The 13,021-nt window shown below is 43.6% G+C and overlaps 1 protein-coding gene across 1 annotated transcript in view; it reads left to right on the top strand.

Annotated features, from left to right (window-relative positions):
- Positions 1-255: 255 nt before the first annotated feature.
- Positions 256-13,021, top strand: part of LOC144164920 (uncharacterized) — a 68,731-nt gene continuing 55,965 nt past the window's right edge. The window contains exons 1-3 of the mRNA XM_077695148.1: positions 256-470; positions 5,547-5,614; positions 11,178-11,276. Coding sequence (XP_077551274.1) covers positions 428-470; positions 5,547-5,614; positions 11,178-11,276 — 210 coding nt within the window. The 5' untranslated portion in view covers positions 256-427. The remainder of the gene's footprint in view (positions 471-5,546; positions 5,615-11,177; positions 11,277-13,021) is intronic.

Here is a 13,021-nt window from a genome sequence, read left to right as displayed (position 1 = left end):
CCCTTCCTGTCCGTGTAAGATGCATTGCATGGAGAAAAACATTGTTTTCAGGACGGGGATTCGAGCGGCTCTAAATGCAGCAGCTCTACATCCGTCTGTGCGTTGACAACCTGAGGCCTCGCTCACAATAGAGCTAACAGTCTGACTTTGTCATGAACATGGGCTGCAGACGTCGAGACGATTTTTTTTTCTTACGTAGAAAAATCATCTTTTGTTATTTTTTGTCTTGCTGAATGCCGAGAGCGCACATTCTGTATCCTGCATACGTAATTGTGTGCTCCAGAGAGACAGGCAATTTGCTTTTGAAATTGTTTCAAGGAGGACATAAAGCTTACGCTCCGAAGGCACCAAGGCGGACACGCCAGTTTTACCAGCCACCCTATCGCCCTCGCCTGGTGAGCAGGAGCGCCTGCTGCGGATACCGGCGATGGCTCAGTTAACAAGGTCCCTGCCGCTATTCTCGCTTCTGGGTAAGGTTCGGCATGAATGCCGCGTTTTTCAATGCTGTCATATGCAATCAAAACATTATATGTTCAACATACACATTCGAACTTCGGAAGCAACTAAGGCGCTTCTCTTTAAGTTAGATATAAGTAGTTGCTCCGAATTTGTTATCTTTTGAAGCTTTAGCATTTGTAAGCAATGAACGAAGGGCGGTCTAACGGAACAAGTGGGGAAGAATATGAGGTTGTCGTTTCATGGCAGCCCCTGCAGCGCAGCGTTGTTCCAACAATACTTCAGGCTGTAATACCCAATGGTCAACTAAGGGTTAAGTAACCGCACTCTTGATGTGCCTTTATTTGTAATTACTCGCCTAAATATCTTGTAGTAGCGAATGTTTCAAGACTTTTGTTTTGTTTGAGTAGTCTGTGCAATAAAACGTTGTAAACCAAGCCAGTGTGGAAAGAAAAGCAAGCGTGCGGCATAATGGAGGACATTGACGACCCAAAGGGCCGCGATGTGAGCCGCGTAGACGTTAGCGCCAGATTCCTGTCTAGTGTGTATATTGTAAGATTCTATGTGGGTTCACCGACCTTACGTCCTCTTTTGCTTCAATATGTGACATGCGTACAACACAAAACTGGATTTTCACCCGCCCGATGTCCCCACCTGTAACTAGGGGTCCATTTGCGGTCCTTTACGGGTTAACTTATTTGTGAGTGATGTACAGTTCATTATAAAACATTTATCTCCCTTGCAGCTTGCAGACAACATGAAACTTTACCGTGGAAAGTTATCACGGGCAGATTGCGCCCAGCTTCAACCAGTAGACGCGATTAAGCACTATTGCAAGGATAATTACCTAGACATGAATCCTTTCAAGACAGTTGCCATTACATACAGTCTGAAGAATTCCCTTTTAACCATTTCGTATCCGCTCTAGTCTCAGATGATAAACAAGGTAAGCGTAAGACGAGGTTTGGGTGCTTTGATGTATTCTAAACCTCGGTTCTCATCTGATGTTAACTACCCAGCAGGCACATTGCTGCGGCCTCTGGGTGCGACCTCTTCTACAATAAAGAACTTCTCAACTTCTCAAGTGTATCATGTTTGCAATAGCCCTGTTAAAGCCCTTGTTATTCCGAAGGTGGAGCTTTCATCGGCAGTCTGGAACTGTACGAGTGCGTCGTCCGCTTTGCGCTTGGAGAGGGTGCATAAAAGGTTCACTCGCATCTTTTCTCGCCACTACACCCCACATGAATAATACGCTTACACGGCGTCCTGAAGCTGCTTAACCTGAGAGAATTACTGCCTCGCCGCTCGAAGTGCGATTTATTTTTCGGTTCAAGTGTATCCACTCCAAATTTGACATCCCCAAATTAGTGATCTGTGTTCGGAAGGGCGCCAATGCGATCACTACGTCCCCGCATGTGCCTTGACGTAACGACAACAGAGATACTGCTTCCATTGTGCCGTGTGCAAGCGTGTATAATAATGATTATATTTGTGTATCCTTGGACGACTTTCTTGCAATATTAGGTCTTTCAAACGTACTATTAAGGAAAAAGTATCTGAGGCTTTTCATGCCCGCTTAGTATGGTATATAAGAAATCTCGAGTCCCCGTTCTTGTTTGAATGTGTGTGTGCATGTGTTAATTCGCGCGTATGTGTCGTGCATACATATCAATGAGCTTATACAAATCAATGCATATATATCAATCGGTATTCTTCAGCATGATGGGACCTTTGAGTGATTAGAAGATGAGTCCTTGCACATGCCTGTACTTCGTCGTGAACCGTGTCTTCGCACACATTAGTGTGCGTGACTGTAATGTTATCTTACACGCGTAATTTGTGCCTTTGTGTGTGCGTGTTCGTGAGTGCGTGTGTGCGTGGCGCTACACTGTACTTCGTGATTCACTGCACTTTTCAACCAGCATTCATACTTTATTGCCTGTTTCATCCGTGAGTCACCCTGCCTTTCCAGTGCACCACACAAGAAGGCCTAGTGCTGCTGCTGGTCACTCCCAAATAAATATACATTACGTTTCACGAGGCTTTAAGCGCAGGCACCGCCCGCCACTGCCGGAGTTATTTCTGATCATGAGTGCTCTGCTTGGTGCGCCTCCGCAGTCGCTTCCAGTGCCGTGGGACCTTCTATGCTACAGCGGCATTCGCACTACTGGCGTATCCGTTCGTTGATACGTAATCCCCAGAACGTTTCCTTCAAAATATTGCTTTCACATTCACAACTCAAATAACATGCATGGGTTTACTTAGCGTTTTTATTTCATAGATGCAAGCTTACGATAAACGCCACTACATGGAGTTGAATTTCAACGCGCTTGCGAAGGCTGTGTTAAAGTGTAGGTATTTTAGAACTACCAACAAGTTATCAAGTATTACCGCTGTTGCCATGTAGGAAGAGGGAAACGTTTATGTAAAACAGGCTACCTTCAGCAATTATGTATGAGAAATTAAATTGTTGCGCAATCATCGTATTTGCAGGGATCATTATAAAATTTAGACTAGCTCCCACGAGTGGAAGGAAATTAAAAGTTGCTAGCATTAACCCTCCACCTTTTCTTGTTTTTTTTTACACGGAGGCAAGTAGTGCAGCGCAGTATACTAATATTAAGTTTTCATATTTATTTTTTGTATATCTATTTATGAAATGTTTTATTTTAAATGGTTTTTAACAGCCCACCATTAGCCTAGAAATTTTAAGAAAATTATTTCTCCTCTACGTACTTCACTCGTATGATTTCTTTTGTCGAATTGTTATCTGATGCGTGTGCTGCCGAGTTTATTCGCATCAAAACATTACCTTTCTGTCCACTTGACCTGTTGAATCCAGGTGTTTTGTTCTTCTTAGCTTGAAAACGCAGCTTGAAGAAACCCTATGCAAGACCCTGTTAAGTTGGTGTCTCTTGTATTACTTCACTTCATACGTTTACTTCATATTTCTCCCATTTAGTTTTTGAACTGATCTCAGATATTTTCCCGTATCTGCATGGTCAGCACGAGCCGCAGGTAGCTGAAGCTAGCGTCTTGTTGAGTTATCAAGATGTGACACTTGAAGGAACTTGAAAAATGTACAAAGGCTGTGGCGACTTTTGGCCTAAATAGCCCGGGGCCGTTCCTGTTCGCTTAGTGTACATTATTGATTGCCCTGGTTAGGTTGTTATCTTTATGCATCCGGTGATATTACCACCCATAAGAAGTAGGTGTAACTGAATAAGGGTGTTTCTGCTAAATCTCGGGGTTTCAATATTCGGCGCTGTGGCTTTGTAAATCTCTCACAACAAACCAACAGTGCCTGTGCAAATATAGCCAGCAGTGTTGCAGTCACTTTTAATTGTGAGAACCCGCTTATTCCAAAATAGTAGGGCTTTGTTTTCGCTCGCTTCCTTCAGTCACCATCGACATCGAGAGTAGACAGAGAAAATTACCACCCATATGCCCACTTCGCTGCAAAAGTCCTCGAAAGACGTTAGTCTTCTACCCTCCCTGTTACGTAAATGCCTCTCTTATGTCCCCGTCCACTCCAAATGCTCTTTTTCGGTCTTTTGCCTCCCGAGAAGGATACGCTGGACTACTGCTCAAAACAATTAAAATATCCCGTGTCGCACTCCTCGTGCGCTATATGTTTGAAACTTTCGGTATTTGAAACACCATCACTAGGTCGCTGCTCGGGCGCGAGTTCTTCTTTAATTTTTAGGTGAGACTATAGTTGGCATCTCGTATTTTTCCCAGTACGGCAAAAATCAATTTAAAATATATTTTTTTTTTCAAATGAAAGAAAACAGCTCCTAGCTAAAACTTGAAGGTTTCCGTTCTGCATAAAACGAGCCTTTGGGGTTCTGATGTAAGCCATTATAAGTTGTTTTCCTCAAATATGCGGATTTAATTTCTTTTTGTTCCGAATTTTAAAAAGTGTGAACAATGCTACCACAGTGAGCGGTTGGTGAAGCTTTTGCCTACACACTACACTCTCGTAAATATGAACTCAATTCTGACAGATTTCATGGCCAAGGCGAACAGTAATCTTGGTCTCTTGTAACGCGCAATGGAAAGAAACGTCCGCTTAAGAATAATGTTTGAATTATAAAAGCAAATGTTCACGGTCCCTTCGAGTTCGTAATGACGGAACATGACTGCATACGCTCCTCCATGAAGAATATTTTCAAATTTTGGCCCGATGGCTGAATCGAGAGTTAGACAGGCAGACAAACAGACTGATAGACCAAACATATCCGCTTGAAGTGGACCGAGAAAACTATCGTCCTTAAAAAAAGCACGTCGGAGAAGGAAGTCTGTCATGCCACTGTATGCAACAGGCCGAATTTCAGTGCTAATATTCGCCCCTACGAATTTGATTTTGTCGAGCACGCACTCAGAATTTTACGAAGGGTGCAATTGGATAGGACGGGTAAATACGCCCGTGAAAATATATTTTTGACTTTAAAGCGCGAATAACCCAGTGCTCCCACTAATAATATTTTTTGACGCTTCGGCACTTGTAGAGGATACGTTTATTTTATGTTTCCTGGTTGAAACAAGGAATCAGTGTGTAATGTTCACATATTTTGTTGAGACATGATACACAAAAATTCGGATTGCGAAGCGCACGCGCTTCACACCTGTCTTATGCACTATGCTCGCTTTGGTGTGGAAGGTAAATATGTGGCCTCGTATCTCGTAATACTCATTATAACAAGTGATCAGCACCGGGGGTTTACTTCAGTTAAATTTATTGGTGAAATCCTTTACTAAACTTCGAAATAGGAAGTCTGAAGTTTTGGTCAGAATTACGCAGAAGTCAGAATTCCGCAAGCTATGAAGGCGCACTTTCGTCGAAGAATTGACATGAATGTATTACAAAGGCGTGCGTGTGTGCACCAAGCATTCTACAGAGGTAGAATTCTGGTTTGTCCTTTATTTTAGCATATTTTGCCTTCAGGAATGCGTGTAATGTGCACTGCCTCATTGAAAAATATCGTGCGTGGAACGCGGTGGCGGCTAAAGAAATATTACTATTATCCTAACAAGATATTTAACACCCTGCGGCTTGATTAACGGAAGGCTGTTTTTTATTGTTGCAGTATTTGTTATCACCTGCGTGAAAGGAACCCACCTGCAAAGTTGTCAACGAGTGTTTCCTGTGCAACTTGTAAGTACGCCGCGAGCTTTTCCATTTACATACAAAGACAAAACTTGTGTTTTCGAAGTATATCGTTCATATTCGTGAAAAGCCAGTAGGGTTCGAAAGAAAGGTGGTACTACTTTCGGGCGCAGCCCATTGGCGCCCATTCTTGGGCTTAGCCGCGTCGGCGTCGTGTTTCGAGGCGGCTCTCGGCCGGCAGAAGCGCAGGGAGACACAGGCGAGGGGAACGGGGGGTGACCCCCGGAGACCTTTGTGGCGCCGCCCGCGCGAAAGCCCGGGCCGAGGCATCGTCGCGAGGACGACAGTATAGTCGGGGTCGGGGTGCCCTGCGTCGCACTTGAACCCACCTCCGCAGGATATTTATTTCTCAATAAAGTCATTTTCTCTCTCTCTCTCTCTCTCTCTCTCGGCGTCGTGGTGACCGAGAGAACCATGGCAAATCCGAATAGCGACGAAAGAAAGCAGAGGAGTAGGCTGTCGTGAAATTGGGAGGGGAGGTCAGTTCGCCGTGGCGGCGCGAGACGCTTCTTCGAAAGTGTGCAGAGGTGGGGAAGGGGGGGCGGATGGGTCAGTACATTGTGCCCGCAACAGGCGCTCGACTACGGGATGCTTGGGGAAAACGTGAAGGAGGCGTGCGCGTGACGATGATGTGCGTCTCCTTAAGACGCAGTTTGCGGTCCCTTCGTGAGACACTCCGCCGACGCAGAGGCTCATAGCTGCTCTCGAGAGAACCCACACGTGAGTGCTGCGCCTGCTCACTGCAGCCATCAGGAGTGAGTGCTGAACAATGAGCGAGGAAATCGGTGCATGTGCTTCTTCAGCCACTGCAGCTACAATTTTTCTGTAACCATACAAATATGTTCGTCGGAAATTATTTGCCTCAACATATTTCGTAGCTGCTCTCGAGAGACCCCACCCGTCAGTGCTGCGTCAGCGCACTTCAGCCATCAGGCGTGAGTGCTGAACAATGAGCGAGGCAACCGGCGCATGTGCTCCATCAACCACTGCGAATACAAGTCTTCTGACCCCATACAAATATGTTCGTCGGAAATTGTTTGCCTCAACATACTTTGTACAGTCAAAACAGCTACACAGCTGCGCCCAAATATCGCATTAGGGGGTATCGTAATCGGCAGCCATTTATTTACATCACATATATTTCTCTTTTCTAATATAATGTTTGTTTTGAAGATGTCAGACAGACAGATGTCAGACAGAAGAATTTTGCAACTTATGTATTTCCCTTTTGAACAATCCGCTGCCAATATTGAATATTTCGTAAGGACAGTTAAGTGTCCCTTCTGACAACATGGTCTTCCTCGTGAAGTCAGCAAGTAAATTTCTAGCTACATGCGGCTGTTTCAATGGGGGGATGACTTTTCAATACTAACCGTATAGGTCTACGATTTTCACTTTCTCAATTTATTATGTGTAAAGTCTTATGGCCCGCAAAAATATTACCACTCGTTTTCCTTCTGAAGAACTAATAAGGCATCGGGTGCTGTATCTTCAGTAGTACACTGCTAGAACATCTTTGCAACGCCTTTCAGTCATTCTGAAGACGACTTCTGTATGCTTGTAGTATTACCTTCCTATCAGTTTCATTTCCCCTGAAAAGCAACTGCGGGTTACTGGTAAACGGTTGTTCATTCGAGGAATCCTTCATGGTAGCTGACTGGTTTACGCGTTAGACGATTGCGCCTAACGACTTTGTTTTTACCTCCGCCAGGGCGACCGCAAAATGAAAACATACTCCTGCGGTAATTTCGGCGCTCGGTAGGTATGCGTGGGTGGTCGAACGTAAACTGAAGCTTTCCAATAATGTCGCCTCCTGTCCACCTTCGACATTAATGGTGCTTCAACCTCACAAAGAATATTCTTGGGTAGTAGGTCCTGGGTTAGTCTTCTAGCGGCTTGCTAGGGGCTATTAGGGCGATAGAGATGAGAAGAAAAAAGCTCATCAAGAGAGCGTCTCCAACTGTCAGGTAACTTTCCGTGAACAAAGCGATTTTGTTGCTCTTTATTGGGCGCCTGATATCCTATGTGCGAATTCAGAACTAAAACACCGTTGTAAGCATGTGATAATACATTCTAAAACTTCTAAGTTTTGCATAAAACAAGCCTTTGCCGTTCTGAAGTTTCGCAGACATTGCCTTAGCATAGAAAGATATCACTCCTCGCTGGTCGAAGAACATTCAAAATACAAGATTGCTACTTGTGACAATTTTCAGAAATATGTAGAAGCACAATTTGGCAGGCCCTGAGCACGAGGACGCATATTCGATTCCCTGCCGTGACGGCCTCTTTTCTGATGGCGACGAAAAGCAAAAACACACGCGTGTTGAAGATTTTCGCTCACGTTAAACATTCCCAGACGGACAACATTAATGCGGTTACCCCCCAATACGGCCGCCTTATTGTCTGTGAAGCGTTGGCGCGTTAAACTCCACAATCAATCAACAATTTCGTAGGCCGGGTGAACTCATAATCTATTTCGGAGGTACAAGGCAAAGAGTGAAGCCCTCTTCAACCTTTTATAAATAACACTCCGCTGCGCACTGGATATTGCGCCCACAATTACATTGTCCTATGAGTGCTGAGTTGGAGTCAGGCAAATTTTGTTGTTTGGTCACAGCTCAAGAAAAGATGACAGACAGACGGAAACTGCATGCATGGAAACTGTGTGTCCGAGGCTCCGTAAGTAATGAACGCGGAGTACTAAAAAACATTACGTTTTCGACGGCTCCGTCGTTATAGAAGTCCACAATTTCCGTAGTCTTCCTGGAACTTTTTTTAAACGAAAGGCGCAAACAGCCCACTGTACAAAAACCGGAGTTATTTTTGTCAGGCATAAAAAGAGTCCGCCGCTTTGAAGAGTAAAAAAAACGCCCTCAAAACGACAAAATTGTGCTAACGTAGTGCGTGGAATAACGGTTAATTAAGGGAATCGATTATTCTAAATGACAATTTGATACATCCTGGTTTAAATGGAGGTACAATTTGTGTCTCCAGAGACGACTACGTCACTACCACGATACATCAGCATTCTACCACTTGCGGAACAAGAGTAGTTTGCAAATGCGTGCAGTGCTGACTTGCTATTTCGCGGCACGTGAACGTTGCGGCAAGGGTAGGTGAATATGTAAACTGCATGCCCGCCATGAAGTACTCTGATTGTGAGGAAGCTGCGGCCTGAAGTCTCCCTAGACTTCGTGTCGAAGTTATGGCCCCAAAAGACGAAGACACGAAAGTGGAAAAGAAGACGAAAAGACGGTGATGCAGTGAAGGGGTATGAGAAGATGGTGAGGGGAAGTTATAATGCTTGCGGCTTTAGACCCCGCAACCGGATTTAGGTTGCTTGAGAAATATCGAAGGGCGAGGATGTATTGTGTTTTCGAAATTCACACTTTTGGGCAGTCCTGTGCGCTCGGAAACGATCCCGACCTAAACACAGTGAATGCGAAACCATGGCTGCACTGCTTTGGTTGAAGGACGGCGTTGTGTTGCTTGTGCAGCGCACGCCGGGTGAAGGTTTGTCTATGAGTGATATGAGAACCACGAGCCTATGAGCTGCAGGGTGTAGTCAGCCTGTTTTGTGCGGCAGCTTTTTCATGCGGAGAAAACGGCGCCAGGCCCAGTATTGCTGTCTGCATTGTCCCTGTACGTCTGTTCTGCTAAAGAAAACATGTTACCCAATGAATCCAATTATCACGGGACGGATTATAATTTTTTACACAATCGCATGTTTTTCTACACGACAAAGCACGCTGTACAAAAAAAGACATTGTGTTATTGTGACTTTATTTGGGTACCGCCTTTTAGAACATTTTTGGTCTATAATGACTGTACGTATTGCTCGATTGTGTTGTTCACCGCTTCGACCATACATGCATTCGTGTTCTGCGGCGGGAAACGTTTGACGAGATGTTTGCTCCCTTCGACGTGGCTTTGATGTAACGGGCGTAATATACGATATTTTTAATATTACAAAAGACGCCCCGTGAGCTGTTATTATGAACCAAGTGTAAATACATTGGGTTTTCCCATTTCGTTTAGTTTAAAATGGACAATTTGCTTACTTCTTGGGCGTATGAACGAACCCCGTGCGTAGTGTAGTTCAATTGGTATATTCATACGTTATACAGACGTGTATATATAAGTTTTGTCAGTTTGTATTAGTAACTGTGCTTTTGCTGTCCATGTAAAACTATCACTTTAGTTTTGAGGCTGTACAGCAAGGCTTTTATATATTGTTACGTGACGGCAGGACGAGAGACCAACCGTGTTTGATGAGAACGATGTATTTACAATATTGACAAGGCCGCTTTTAGAGCGCTCATGGAAGCAGCGCCCACATACAGCTTCTTTTTCCTCTCGTAACCATAATAACATGGCAGACGTTGGCCCTAAAAAAATATCAGATAAATATTCCGGGGCTGTTATTTTTCGAATTTAGCGTTTTATGCGTAATATAGCCGCAGCGCCCTCGAGCGCGAATACATGCAGAGTCACTTGGACATAATGCTGACGTAAAAACATATCGCTGCCGCAGCTATCCACCTAGGTGTTAAAATGCTTTGAATGGTAAAAGAAAATCGCGCCCTACAAACAAAACCTGCTTTGCGGAAATTCATAGATACACACTTTGCATTTTGCCAGAACTGCTCTGAACAGCTGTATTTCCATCCTACAAAAAAGAACAATATAATTCGTTAAAGTTCGCATTTTACCGATGTACTCATAGGTGGATTTCTACTGCAGGTACGTAAAATGATGGGTTCAGTTTAAATTACGAACGTCGAACCTAATTCCAAACAGGTCTGCTTAACCTCTTTTCCATACCTTCCAGTTTCGCCGGGGTGGCACTAGGGAGATCTTACTTGCGGAGGGGGGATATAAAAATGAGTAGCAATATAACGCAATTATTTACAAGCCTTTTTAATTTAGCTACAACAAAGCACAAACCGAATGGTCTCTTCGAGGTACTAAGAGGCTACACCACTGTTCAGTTGCTAAATCTTTGCGTTCCCGTACGCCGCCCTTTTCAGGAAGTCCTTGGAATACTGTGGAACGCAGCAGTGCTCGCACCTGCGACCCTTGGCCAAAATAATGCGGCTAAGAGACGTGTCAGAGAGGAATGCTCGGAAGTGAAAACAATTTTTCTTGACTGTGCTGATCCGCCTCTGGCATTCAGCATTTATGTGGTACTGTCCGCTTCAACTTGCGCGCATGGCCGACTGCACGTTTTAGCTCTTCATTTATAACAACATAAATTAGTGTAGAATTGAATTGTATTCACGAGGTAGCGCTCCCGCAAGATGTTCAGACTGGGAGTGAGTTTTCCCAAACACATGCGCGCCTTAGGGAGATTTCTTATTGCGCCGTACAATCATACAAAACCATCAAAATTCGCAAGTCTCCCCGACAATTCGGGAAACCTGTCAGGTATCCTTTTTCATTTCTTATAACGCTTCGCAGTCTACTTAGATATTTGTCCCTGCATTTCAATTGTGCAGAATATTATAATAGAGAGCGGTAAAAAACTAAGCAACACTTTTTTTTGGCATAGACTGCTGCGGCAATGCCGTGCCGGTACATCTGCGTCCAGCACGTTGGCTACCACCCACAATACCGAATCGGATGGGAGAATGATGGAACATACTGTCAGGTAAGAGCAGTACCCGTATCTTGTGAACTTCCCAAGCCTGAAACTTTATTTAAGGAAATTTTCCGCTGGAAACTTTTCTTAGATTTCATAGGCAGGCGTTACCTCTGTGAGTTTTTGAATTTTACCTTTATGTAGCAAATATAATTTATGAGAAGAAGGCCATCAGAAATTTCTCGTGGTTTCAACGACCTTCTGCCCTTTCACAAAAAGAAATCGCGAATACGCGCTTGAATGTCCCGAGTACTTATTACTTAAACTTTGTGCGAAAGTTAATTCTTCGAAAGATGTCCATAAAAAAAATTTGCTTGATGACTCTCCATACAAAAGTAATCAAAATACACTCGCCTACACACAGCCAGGACCGCAACTGTCGAAACAACAATGTAAGAGTTAGTCGAAGGGGCCAATAATGCCCCCTGTTATGTTCATTCGCAATAAACGCTCCGAACACTTCCAGAGAGATATATTCTGGCTGTCCAAATAAAACCTAAAGAAATTAGTGTAGGAGCATGGCTATTTCTATTTTGAATTCAATTTGTAGTTGAGCTGCGGAGAAAGCGAAATCGGGCAATAAAATATACATTATAAAAATTTAAAGCGATGATCTTTATCTATAGACAAAACGCCTATTACGTTATCATTAAACCGAAAAAGCCGCAAGCGAGGATAATTAAAACGGTCAGTTTGTCCTTGAAGCCTTTTGCACAAACTTAAGCGTCTTTTCCTCTAGCAGGGTTAGCTACATCTGCGGTGACGACTCAGGCCAATTGTCACAAAGACCTAGCAAAAGGACTTTCTTTGCAGGCCCCAATGAAGTTTTCCCAATCCAACTGCGTTTTAGCAGAACAGTAACGTGTTTCCAAAGTTAAGGCCATGCCTTCTGACGGGGTTCAGGCCACATAACAGAGAAGCCTTGATGTACATAATCAAAAACATATTGAAAGAGGGACTGTTGCATCTTAAAAGTGCTTTAATAAATCCACAGGTGACTTTCCCAAAGCACAAGTAGACGCCACCGCGTCTACTGGAGCTTGGCTGAAAAAGCTCAAAATTGACCCCTTGCAACTTCACCTTATTCATTGCTCTTGTTGTCGCTTGCGTCTTATTGCCAGCTAATAGGTCAAACTAAATAGAAACAGAAGCAGATTCGGAAAGAAAAATTGGGATTTAATAGTTTGAAGCTGTTAAGGCCGAATAAAACTTCATCTCGAAAAATAAAATTCGTGAGCACATAGATTCTCTGGTACGAAAAACAATCGCAACTTCAGGCATCATGACAGCAAACAAATTGGTAAAAGAAACTTAATTTACCGAGGCTTGGCTGTAGACGTACTCAAATATTTGGAAACCTATATTTAAGAATTTCTTTTAAATAAACAAAAAAATAGGGTGGGAATATTGAAATACACATACAGACTACGTTTACAATACGTTTAAAAAAAGCAGTGTTTTTTTTTTCGTAGGAAAACGGCAATGAATGGAAAATCATTATTGTTTTATTAGTTATGCCATGATTTGTAGAACAATGAAATCCTTCGTCTCATTTTTGGATTTATCGGGAAAATTTAGGCCCTGTTTTCTTTCCTGACCATCAAATATGCAGACACTGTCGAAGGTCCTCTGTCCGCTATGTCGGCTAAGAAACAAATAATCACTCCAGAGGTTTTGACGTGAACAGTATATTGCTTTTTGAGGTTTGCTATACAGAAGAATCGCTTCTGGTGGGATCCAGAATAAAGGGAAGC

This window comes from Haemaphysalis longicornis, unplaced genomic scaffold (assembly GCF_048455015.1).
Source record: "Haemaphysalis longicornis isolate Haplotype H1 unplaced genomic scaffold, Haemaphysalis longicornis Haplotype H1 scaffold_14, whole genome shotgun sequence".
Classification (NCBI taxonomy): domain Eukaryota; kingdom Metazoa; phylum Arthropoda; class Arachnida; order Ixodida; family Ixodidae; genus Haemaphysalis; species Haemaphysalis longicornis.
This window is presented reverse-complemented; position numbering and strand designations above follow the sequence as displayed.